The sequence below is a fragment of the Myotis daubentonii genome, chromosome 18 (genome assembly GCF_963259705.1).
Source record: "Myotis daubentonii chromosome 18, mMyoDau2.1, whole genome shotgun sequence".
NCBI lineage: Eukaryota > Metazoa > Chordata > Mammalia > Chiroptera > Vespertilionidae > Myotis > Myotis daubentonii.
In genome coordinates this window covers 7,092,212-7,104,238 of record NC_081857.1, presented here as the reverse complement: position 1 = coordinate 7,104,238, position 12,027 = coordinate 7,092,212, and the positions used below count along the sequence as shown (strand labels likewise).

General features: G+C 52.5%; 1 protein-coding gene across 1 annotated transcript; it reads left to right on the top strand.

The window, feature by feature from the left end:
• The first annotated feature begins 4,075 nt into the window (after positions 1-4,075).
• On the top strand, positions 4,076-7,138 carry SLAMF9 (SLAM family member 9). The gene is made up of 4 exons (XM_059673711.1): positions 4,076-4,332; positions 4,758-5,099; positions 5,819-6,091; positions 6,472-7,138. Exons 1-4 carry the CDS (start codon positions 4,287-4,289, stop codon positions 6,783-6,785), a joined length of 975 nt encoding a protein of 324 aa, XP_059529694.1. The 5' UTR covers positions 4,076-4,286; the 3' UTR covers positions 6,786-7,138.
• The last annotated feature ends 4,889 nt before the right edge of the window (positions 7,139-12,027 follow it).

Here is a 12,027-nt window from a genome sequence, read left to right as displayed (position 1 = left end):
TACAACGTGAGTAATAAACACGATTTTAAAGGATTCTGAGTAGAGAGGAGGATGGTTGTTTTTTTTCAAAGGGAGGTTTTCCCCACAGGAAATCTTTTTATAAGCCCAGTATGTAGATAGAAGAAACTCCCCCCAGCCTATTGGAAATGGGGGTGAAGTCCTGGAGTGCCACCTGCTCCTGCTGCCTTGTTTCTTTGCCTTTTGTCCGCAACAGAGGAGCTCCACAGAACCCTAGGGCTCCAAGAAGCTGCCTTGGGGCTTAAACTCAGGGGCAAACAGTGTGGGCCATGCAGATGGAAACTCAGATATGGCTGCCAGTCAGCTCTGCAAAGGGGGCGGTCCCAGCTTAGGAACAATGACCCCTGGGAGCACCCCTGTCTGGGAGAAAGCCGCCCCCAAGTTCCTGTCCCGATGCCAGACAGTCCAGTTCCTCCCCACATGTCCCTGGATTCCTCCAGCTTCCAGCAGAAAAGTCCATTTGTGTCTATTTCACAAATTGGGTTTCTTGTAATATTTCCTTTGAGGAAAGGTCTGTGTGGATATTCTCTCAAGTTCAGAAATCACTGTTCTAAAGCAAGGGCTGGACTGCAGAGCCTTTGGGTAACACCTCATCAGGTGAGCTTGTGAAAGAGCGATACCCCTGGCCCCTCATTTAGCCCCTCCCAATGCAGCAGCTCTGAGATCCTCAATCTCTCCTTCGGTGCCTCTAGTTCCTCCTCTAGCAGGCCAGGGGGATCCCCAAGGCCTTCCCCATCTTTTAGCCATTTTCATAGGTTGGGAGAAAATATGGCCATTGTTGGTGTTCTGTTACCAGGCTGCTCTCCTCTCAGAGAGGGGGGACCTCTCAGGCCCAGGAGACCCTGGCCCGCAATCCGATGGTCTACACTCCAAGCCACCTTCAGTGCTCTGAGGTCAGGACTCCAGACAGCCTCTCTGGCCTCTAGGAAGAAGGACTTGACCCAGAGAGCAGAGTGATATCATGGGAGTCACAGAGTCTTTATAAGTGGTAAGCTCTTTGGGGAACTTGACGGAAAGGGGGCATTCCCTGGTGAGAATATTTTGTTTTATTTATTTTTAAATATTTTTAAAAATTGTTTTTAGAGAGGAAGGGAGAGGGAGAGAGAGAGAGAGAGAGAGAGAGAGAGAGAGAGAGAGAGAGAGAGAGAGAGAAACATCAATGATGAGAGAGAATCATGGATCGGCTGCCTCCTGCACGCCCCCTACTGGGGATCGAGTCTGCAACCCAGGCATGTGCCCTGACCGGGAATTGAACTGTGACCTCCTGGGTCATACATAGGTCGACGTTGAACCACTGAGCCACGGCTGGGTTCTAGTTTATTTTTTAATTAAAAATTTTTTTGACAGTTTCTGTATAACTTTCATCTAGCTTCCACTGGATGTTAGCAATTTATATTTTTTATTTTTAAATATATTTTTATTGATTTCAGAGAGGAAGAAAGAGGGAGAGAAATAGAAACATCAATGATGAGAGAGAATCATTGATTGGCTGCCTTCTGCACGCCCCACAGTCTCAAATACAAATGAAAAAGAACAAATGCATGCAAATCAAATTAATAACAACATTAACGATAATCATAATATTTACTGAGAGTTTTCTATGTGCCGGGACATCAGCAGATATATTGTTACCTTCCAGATAAGTTTAATCAAATAAAGTCCTGCCAGCAAGACACCAGGACACATGGGTTTGGGCCTCAGCTTTGCCATTAAACTGTGGCCTTGGAAAAGCCCTTATACCACCTGGACCTCTGGGTTTTGCTTCTTGTGTTTTTTTAAAAAAATATATTTTTATTGATTTCAGAGAGGAAGGGAGAGGGAGAGAGAGAGAGAAACATCAATGATGAGAGAGAATCATTGACTGGCTGCCTCCTGCACGACCCCCATTAGGGCTCAAGCCCGAAATCCAAGCATGTGCCCTTGACCGGAATTGAACCCGGGACCCTTCAGTTCTCAGGCTGACACTCTATCCACTAAGCCAAACCGGCTAGGGCTGTCGTGTTTTTAATTTGTAAAATAAGGGGTTGGACAAGATCAGTAGGTTATAAACTTCTATTTTCTTTGAGCAACAGCACCCTGTTTTCAGCACCTGCATCTAACAAGGGATAAGAGCTGATATCTCAGGTTGAAGCTCCTGGCCTCACACCTGCTTCCCCCCCCCCCTGCCCCCCGCCCCCCTCACCACTGCCTCCCAGTCCTGGTGGACTCCCAGGAGGAAACACTCAAAGCCCCTCTCGGTTCTAGGAAGCCCAGCTCAGGAGGCAGCTGTCTCACAGCTCTACTCAGGGGGAAAGAAACCCTTTGTGCACAGAGACAAAGGCGTGACCGGCTGGGGAACTTCCTCTCTGCTTCAGCAGAAAGGAGGAGCCGGCAGTGTGGCATTCTCAAACACAGTGAACCCCCACAGTGGTCGGCAAAGCGCGGCTCGCCAGCCACATGCGGCTCTTTGGCCCCTTGAGTGTGGCTCTTCCACAAAATACCGACTTCTGTGCATGGGCCACGAAGTTTCAATCGCACTGTACGTGCGCGCCCGCACGTGGTATTTTGTGGAAGAGCCACACTCAAGGGGCCAAAGAGCCGCATGTGGCTCGCGAGCCGCGGTTTGCCGACCACGGCAGGACCTTCCTAAGCAGGTGGACCTGCAGGCCTCTGCCCCTGGTACCCCTGTCCCGCTTCCCTGGGTCTGGAGTGGGGCCACAGAATTAGCATCGTCAGGGTGCTCCGGGTGATTCTGATGCAGACAGCACAAAACCTGCATTTTGAGAACAATTAGCATGAAGGAGGGAGGGGACATGCAGCCCAGGAGGTTGATTTCAGGAAAGAAGAGCAGACAAGTCATGGTTAAGAGAGAAGCTGAGGGAAGAGTGTGTGTGTGTAGGAACCACTCTGGGATCTGTCACCTCAACTGTTGCCAACTTTGTCCATCCTTCTGAAACACTTGCTTTTGAGACAACACACACTTAAACTTTCAGGTTCAGCAGGTAACTTGGCCTCTACTTTAGGAGAAAATATGGCTACATTTTAAGGAATACAGATCATCATCAACTAGAAATCTTTGATATGCTTGCGAAGGAAAGTAAGGTTGGTCAAACATTACAGCATGAAAACTCTGGGGTACAAAGATGAAGTTAGTTTTGTTCACATCGACATCTATACACCATCTAATGCCAGAGATGTTGCCGAATGTCCCAGCAAGTGAATGTCTGGTCTTAGTTTGAACACCAGGGGCCAAAACTACCTCCCAAGGTCACCCCGTGCGTCCTGGACAGCTCTGACCATCAGAGATATTTTTTATTTCTTACACTCCCCCTCAATCTGATTTGATCCACATTATATCCTCACAGAATGATTTAAAGTCTTTCTGTAACATTAACAATTGGATCAGCAATCGGGTACAGATTGCTTTTTTTTAAAATTAAATATATTTTATTGATTTTTTACAGAGAGGAAGAGAGAGGGATAGAGAGTTAGAAACATCGATGAGAGAGAAACGTTGATCAGCTGCCTCTTGCACACCTCCTACTGGGGATGTGCCCGCAACCAAGGTACATGCCCTTGGCCAGAATTGAACCTGGGACCTTTCAGTCCTAAGGCCGACACCCTATCCACTGAGTCAAACCTGTCAGGGCCAGATTGCTTTTTAAAAGAGGGCCAAGTTTTCTTCCTCTGAATAATTGCTCAATTGGGAATGTAACTAACTTGAAATAGAAAGACTTCATTCATTCATTCATTCATTCATTCATTCATCTGTTCCAAAAATATCAGTTGAGCTACATGTGTCTAGCATGGGAGCCAGAAAAAGATGGGGTCTGTTTATAAGATCAAATGATCACAGCTACATAGGAGCTGCCAAGGCTGGATAGAAAGTTTTCTAAGAGTTTGGGAGAGGTGGTATGTCTGGTGGTTGGGGGAGGTGAGGGGGGCGGGGGGCGGCGGGGGGGGGGTCTGGAAACACAGTGGGTGGGGAGTCTAGGAAGGCTTCACTTAGGAAGTGGGATCTGAGCTGAGTTGATAGACAGGACATGAATCAACGGGCAAACCATCTTTCCAATGAGGCTCAGAGAGAGACATCTTCCCAAGAAGGAGGGGGAGGGGCTTTGTGAGGAAGGAGGAAGGAGGAAGTTAGGGGCTGGAGCTAGGGTGAAAATTATTTCCCTCTCCTCGGGACTATCAAATAGTCACTGTCTTTAGTCACTTGCAGACAGCTTGCTTTCTTCACAGCCTTGGGCACTGGCCAAGTCACAGCTCCCGGGCACCAGGCTGCGGACATGGGGGCCCTTCCGTGGCTGCTCCTGCTCTCACTGCTCCAGGAAGGTGAGAGCGACTGCAGAGGGGACAGGAGTGTGCCCTTCACCCTCTTTCGTCGGCTGAGCCTGGGGCCAGCAAGTCACTTTCTTTGGGGCCAAAGCCTTCAGCTCTTCTGGAGGGAAGAGGAATAGGGGGTGGCTTCAGGGCAGGGCCAAGAGAAGAGGAGGCCTGGAGATGTGGAAGGGAGAGTAGCCCCCGATGGCAAACAGAGGAGGTCAAATTTGGAGAGTAAGGGCACAGATGGAAGCTGACCCCTGGTAGGTACTCAAGTCAAGTTGAGCAGAAAGCTAAAGCCAGAAGAGGCAGCTGAAGGACAAGTCCAGGGCCATAGCACTTGCTCGACTGAGAGTGAGAGCACAGCCCTGCTGCCAGTCTCAGCAGCCCAGAGACGCCAGCTGGTGTTTGCACCCCTTTCGTTCCTTTCTCTGCAGCCAAAGGAGATTCTGGAGACGGTGTGGATCCCGAGGAAGTGGTCGCAGTCCTGCAGGAGTCCATCAGCCTCCCCCTGGAAATACCACCTGACGAAGAGGTTGAGAAAGTCATCTGGTCCTCCCACGTAACGTTGGCTATTGTGGTGCCAACGAAGGAGGGACATTTAGCTAACGTCACGGTGACCGACCCTCGCTACGAGGGCCGGGTGAGCTTCCCAAGTCCCAGCTACTCTCTGCACATCGGCAATCTGAGCTGGGAGGACTCAGGGCCTTACCAAGCTCAGGTCAACCTGAGGACGTCCCAGATCGCCAGCCTGCAGCAGTACAACCTGCGCATCTACCGTGAGTTTAGTTTGGGAACCGCACACCTGCCTTCGCTGGCTTTCCTGGGCTTCCCATGCAGAGGAGGCGGGGTCTCGGGCTTGGGGTTATGACTTGAGGGTTGGGACTGGAAGGCAGACTGTCCCTAGTGTACCCCAGCATCTGGGCTGCCTTGCTGCCGCGGGTGAAGTGACCTGGAGCAACGAAGCACTGGGGCATGGAGACTGTTGCTGTGGAGGGGCCTGACAGAGCACTTGGGCTTTGTGGGGAGATTTCTAGGAGACCTTCTGTCCCGGTGAGATTTCACACTGGGCGGGGGTGTGTGTGAATGCACCTCCAGTCTTGAGCCTTTTTTTTTATCCTTCTGAGTGATTTGAGGGCTACTAATCAGTGACTCCTCGCTACTTGAATGCAAGTTCCTTCTTAGTGCCCATGACATTGACTGATATTCTACCTTGAATCTTGTTAAGACATTGATTAAGCTATAAATGTTCCTGAGAGGGTAACAATATGTTCTGGGCTCGAGGAGGCAGAGTGGGGTTTGGAGGAAGGTGGGTGCCAACGTGAGAGAGAGGCAAGGTATAAAGGGGAAGTGGAAGATGCCACAGGCAGCCCTGCGGGCCTCCGCAGCTGCCTGGGGACCCTGGGTTGTACGGTGGCTGAGTTTTGTTAGAGGAACTTAGGAAAACAGACCCAAGCCCTGATGACCTAGCAGGCTTTTGTGTTCCTCCTTCATCCAGGACGGCTGTCGGAGCCTTCCATCACTGTGAACTTTGAGATCTCTGGGGACGGTCTCTGTAATATGTCCCTGACATGCTCTGTAGAGCAGGCCGGCCTGGACGTGACCTACAGCTGGATATCCCGGGAGGATGGTGTTGACACAGCACATGAAGGCTCTGTCCTCAGCACATCCTGGAGGCCCGGGGACCATGCCCTCTTCTACACCTGCAGGGCTAGCAACCCCGTCAGCAGCATGAGTTCCTATCTCATCCCTGCTGGGCCCTTCTGTGCAGGTACCAGGACCCTGAGCTACTGCAGGGCCTTGAGGCCCTCACCTTCATTCGTCAGTTCTTCCCAAGAGAATACATGGAATCTAGAACCTAATCCTCTCCCAGAGGGACTTGACCCCTGGATTGGGTGGGGGGCTCCCCTCTTTCCCTAGAACACCCAACTTCCAAGGTCTCTTCTAGACTCTTGCTCAGCTTGAGATTGCTCCCCAGATCTCAGTTCTTGAGCTTCTGTGAATAGAATAAGTATTTCAAGAGACACTTGCAAAGGCACATCAGCTGACTGAACTTGACCCCTCTGTGGGATTTGGGGTGGGTGTCTGCAACTCACCTTTCCCTTTGGTAAGCCCCCCTCTCCCCCTGCCTCCTCCCTTCTTCTGTTCCAGATCTTAGGTACCCTTCAGAGAAGGCCTCCGCTTCCTTCTGCCTCCTGGTCAAGGCACTGCTCCTCCTCCTGCTCTTGGTAACTCTGGCCACGGGGCTGTGGCTCGCTCGAGGCCAGAAAGGATGCAAGATACCAAGGTTGAAAAAAATCAGGAGAAACAGATTGAGACTGAGAAAGACGGACAAGCCTGGCCCAGCTGGCTTAGTGGTTGAACGTCGACCTATGAATCAGGAGGTCACAGTTGGATTCCCGGTCAGGACACGGGCCCGGGTTGCGGGCTCCATCCCCAGTCGGGGGCGTGCAGGAGGTCTATGATTCCCTTTCATCATTGATGTTTCTATCTCTCTCCCTTTCTCTTCCTCTCTGAAATCAATAAAAGTATATTAAAAAATAAAGTTGAAGAGAGAGAGAGAGAGAGAGAGAGGAGAGAGAGAGAGAGAGAGAGAGAGAGAGAGAGAGAGAGAGAGAGGAGCCTGGCCCTTGCCTGGCCTGATAGCCCCTTGGGGACCCCGATCCTGACCACTGTTTCTTCCCAGCTCCAGGAAATCCTCCTTCTCCAAAGGCTATACTTGTCAAAGGGCTGAGGGTGGATGTACAAAGGGCCTTACCCTCCCAGGGATGATTGGCAATAAAGTTGAATCAGATGACTGCCATTCTGGAGAAGCTTGTTTGGTCCCTCACTGGATGACTTTGGTAAGCCTGCGTCTCTTCCCTTCCTCTCCAGGTGCTCCCTGCAGCCCCCTTCCCTTCCTCTCCAGGTGCTCCCTGCAGCCCCCTTCCCTTCCTTTCCAGGTGCTCCCTGCAGCCCCCTTCCATTCAACTCCAGGTGCTCCCTGCAGCCCCCTTCCCTTTTACTCCAGGTGCTCCCTCCAGCCCCCTTCTCTTCAACTCCAGGTGCTCCCTCCAGCCCCCTTCCCTTCAACTCTAGGTGCTCCCTCCAGCCCCCTTCCCTTCAACTCTAGGTGCTCCCTCCAAATCCCTTCCCTTCCTCTCCAGGTGCTCCCTCCAAATCCCTTCCCTTCCTCTCCAGGTGCTCCCTCCAGCCCCCTTCTCTTCAACTCCAGGTGCTCCCTCCAGCCCCCTTCCCTTCAACTCTAGGTGCTCCCTCCAGCCCCCTTCCCTTCAACTCTAGGTGCTCCCTCCAAATCCCTTCCCTTCCTCTCCAGGTGCTCCCTCCAGCCCCCTTCTCTTCAACTCCAGGTGCTCCCTCCAACTCCCTTCCCTTCAACTCCAGGTGCTCCCTCCAGCCCCCTTCCCTTCAACTCCAGGTGCTCCCTCCAGCCCCATTCCCTTCAACTCTAGGTGCTCCCTCCAACTCCCTTCCCTTCAACTCCAGGTGCTCCCTCCAGCCCCCTTCCCTTCAACTCTAGGTGCTCCCTCCAAATCCCTTCCCTTCCTCTCCAGGTGCTCCCTCCAAATCCCTTCCCTTCCTCTCCAGGTGCTCCCTCCAGCCCCCTTCCCTTCCTCTCCAGGTGCTCCCTCTAGCCCCCTTCCCTTCCACTCCAGGTTTCCCCTCAAATTCTGGCTTTCTCCCATTCCAGGTGCCCCCTTTCCAGCCCACGTGTTCTCATGCCTGCCTTCGGGGATAGAAGTGAGACTTCACAATGTGGTGGTGGTGTATTATTCACCACCACCTATCACCTTCCCCATTAATATACAGAGTGTTTACATTTTAAGTGAGAGAAGTGAGAGATTTCTTCTAATTTACTTAATCTGACTCTTGAATGGGCGCATTGCCGGCACTGAGAACCCTGTGAGTAGTGTTCCTGCTAAGATCTGCTCTCACAGCCCCCCTTCCACCCTGGCTGCAAGTGCACTTAACTCTTCCCATGCACCCCACCCCAGTCTAGAGGCTGGGTTCTCAGGGAGACAGGAACCCTCCCCTCCCTTAATCCCCCTCAGTGCTGCTCCTCTCTGGGTCTGAGCGAGCCTGGAACCTTCCAGCCATCTCCCTGATGCCAGCTGCTCTGACCCTCTGGTGCCTACCCCATAGGGATAACTGCTGGATCAATAGCTGCGGTCTGCACCCTTAACCTTTATTTGTGATTCATCTTACTGTCCTTTCTCTATAGATTTCCATGTGCAAACCTCTCTGGATTCTTGTCCTGGGTTAATGCCTACCTGTTACACACCACTCCTCTTGGGCAAAGGCCCTTCAATTTGTGGTCCTGTTCTTTCCTGAGCCCACTGACTAGCCCGGATTCCTCATCCAGGTCTGATTAGCCACTGCCAAGCCTTGGTCATCCTCCCAAAATCACACCTTGTGAAGCTGCCATGGGTAGGGGAATTGGGGAGAGCCTAGGAAGTCACCCAAGTGACAGGACACGTGTCGGTATGAGTGAATGAAAGGGGGCGTAGAGCCCAGTGGGGAGAGCACTGGGGGAGATCTCAGGAGATGTGGGCTCTGCCCTGCCATTCGCCTCTAGCTTAAGACACTTTGTTCAGGAAACACCCATTGGGGTACGGTTCCTTCCACAAAGAACACACACTTGGAAGGAGAGGCAGGCCTTGGTACAGCTGATGGCGCATTTACGGAGCTACGGCTAAGAGAGCACCGTGGCTCCCACAGAGGCAGGAGGAGCTGTGCCCCTGGGGAGTTTAGGAGTCCGAGGAGCTGGGAAAAGCCATGTGGCAGAAGCCACACCTGACACTTGTTTGGACCTCACCTTCCCTCTCCCTCAGTGAGGACGAAGATGCTGACCTCCGAAGTGCCTTCTAAGACAAGGGCTCCTAGGCTGTGAGGGGCTTTGGAATGCCTGGGAATGGTGGAGACCAAGGACACTGCTTTGGGGAAAACCGGACGTGTGGGCCAGGCGCCAGGAACCTAGGAGGGTGGCTCTGGGCAGCATGGGCGGAAGCTAAGAGCCAGGCCTCCTGGACAGGAAAGCAGCGGGGCTAGGAGGTCAGGAGGGGCTTCCTACCTAGGGTTCATGTGCAGGACAGGGAGCCCCAGGGGGCTGGGGAAGGTGGTGGCAAGGGTGGGAAACCAGTCCTCCAAGAGCTCCTACGAGCTCCTACGTCTGGCAACAGATTCACTCTTCTCTCTGGGGGCCCCAACCCTGGTTCTGCTGGAAGGCAGTCCCCGACCTGAGGCTATTTTCCACGCCTCTCCCCAGGCCTACGCAGCCCCACTTTCAACGAGGCCTGAGTTCTAGGGCCACGCCTACAGCCCCCACGCTCTTCAGTTCCTCAATACCTTCCTGAGGACTGGTTTCTATCTGCACACACAGGGGCAGCTCCTTGCTCTTGCATCCCAGACACAGAAAGTAAATAGAGGAGTGAATGGTGCCTGTACGGCTGGGCCAGGGCTCTCCCCGGAATTTGGCCAAGTCCCTTCTTCTCCCACGCAGTCTCTGATCACACAGAGAAAAGCGTGCCTGGAAGAAGAGGGCTGAGACCCTCAAGTGAGCCGAATATAGGCTCAGAGAGGCCAGGCCTCTTCCTCTGCTGGAAGCCAGGACAGTGATCACCCGATAGCACTTTGCGGACGGCGAAGTTTGCTCACTCTTTGAAAGCAGGTGAAAGCAAACATTTAAGCACCTACTGTCAGGCACTGGGCTAGCACCGGGGAGGAAATGACACTGTCTGCCCTCAAGGGACTTTGTGGGGTGTGTAATGATATAATCACAGCGATATAATCACAGCGAAGGTGACAAGGGCTGTGGGTGAAGGCGAGGGCATGGTGGGAGGAGTCAGGCATGGGGTGGCCCTGAGGGAAGAGGTAAACAGAATTTGACCAGTGATTAGCAGGGAGAGTCCTGGGAAGGGAGAAAGAGGACTTTGTAGCCAGACAGCAGATAACGGAGAAGACACTATGTGAAAAAGCACAGGGAATTCCAGGGGCTGCAAGGCCACGCACTGCTCCTGATAAAGGGGTAGGAGACAAATGAGTCTAGAGGGGTGGGCAGGGCCCCTCTGAGAGACTAAGGGCTGTGGGGGAATTCAAGGATGAACAAGACAGGCTCCACACGCTCACGGGGCCAGAGTCTCATCCGGACAGGAGACAGCACACCAACAGTTACATGATAATCTGGGAGAAATCACACTTTTTTTTTTTAAATCAGGACCAGTGCTCATGGGCACGTGGTCAACCAAATCCCTGGACTTGACAACCTTTATGGATCTTTTGTCAATAAGCTGAAAATAAGTTACAGTGGGGCCTTGACTTACAAGTGTCCCAACTAACGAGTTTTTTGAGATACCAGCTGTCTCTCGGCCGATTTTTTGCATTGAGTGGATAGAGTAACGAGCTCAGTCTCGGACCGAATTAAACTCGTAAGTCAAGTCCCCACTGTACTTTGGTTAGGCAGAATCCTAGTTGGCTAGATAAACTTTCCCAGAGAGTAATGATTATTGGTTGGGATCAACCTGAGGAAAATCTTCAGTTGTGAGCCTCGGGAACTAGTCCCTCCCCTCACCCCCATTTATTTTGGCCTAGGGGGGTGGGGGGGTGAGGGAACAAGTACAGGGCTAGGCTCCCTTTCTTACCCAAAAGCCATCAAGATACACCAGAATCACAGCAAAATAATTACAATTAGACAAAAAATTAGCTTCCAGGGAAAATGACCAGATCATACACTTTTAAAAATGGAAAATCATGTAAATCCCAAGTTTACAAAAAAAGTGACTTTAGTGCTCAAGTGCGATCAGCTTATCCTCAAAAAAAACGCTGGGGACAGCAGAAATGCAACCTTTGGACCAGAGGTGGAGCCCATTGCTCTGCGGGGAGGCAGCTCTGTCCCGCTGGCTGGTGAGGGGCCAAGAGACGCTTCACCATTTTTCCTGGGCACGCTGCCTGGCCTTGCTTTCCTGTGTCCGCTAACACGCTTTCATCACAGTCTTATCACTGTCAGCTCGACCTGTTACACTGTTAAGTATTGCCGAAAGCTGCCACTGGGGAGCATTTGCGGAGGATGGTGGGAGAGAACTCCTGTCTCCCCTCATCCTGGGGGGGGGGGCCTCCACATTTCCATGTCAGGCACCCAGATGTTTACCCCTGGGAGAATTTTCCAGCAGTGAGAGTCCCTACAGGTGGATTGGTCGTGGGTGGTGAGCTTCCTGGCCCTTGATGGGGTCAGATGGGGCTGGCTGCTCACCGGAGGAGGAGGCAGGGACACAGGTCAGCAGAATGTTTAGACCCATCGTGGGGTCTCTCCTGACGCTGAGGCCACGATTCCATGAATCAATGCCCATTGCACTAAGTTTGAGCCCCAGGAGATCAGACTGGGGTGTGTATGTGGGGGGGTGGAGGGGGGGGGGCGGGGGGCGTTGATCAGCATTCTGCTTTCAGGAAAGACTTCCGGAAGGGAGACAGGACTGCTTACACCTGGTGGGGAAGGCACGGCCAGGCCGCATCCACATGTAAGGCGGCACAGAGCTGTGGAGTAGCGGCTCAGAGGCACAGGCAGGGTATCTTCGTGCCTGAGGTTGACACGTCCCACGGTGGGCCGATGAAGTCAGGGCAGGGTCTGGATCCGGCTCTGGCTCTGCCGTGTCCTCGGTGGGGAGCTTGGGCAAGTCACTTCCCCTGCTCACTGAGTCCTGGCTGTCCCACTAG

What these genes read in the sequence shown, in the direction of transcription:
- SLAMF9 (XM_059673711.1), top strand. Translation starts at nt 4,287, where the DNA reads ATGGGGGCCCTTCCGTGGCTGCTCCTGCTCTCACTGCTCCAGGAAG. An exon ending in GCTCTCACTGCTCCAGGAAG is followed by an intron (nt 4,333 to 4,757) that starts GTGAGAGCGACT and finishes CTTTCTCTGCAG; the next exon opens with CCAAAGGAGATTCTGGAGAC. An exon ending in GTACAACCTGCGCATCTACC is followed by an intron (nt 5,100 to 5,818) that starts GTGAGTTTAGTT and finishes TCCTTCATCCAG; the next exon opens with GACGGCTGTCGGAGCCTTCC.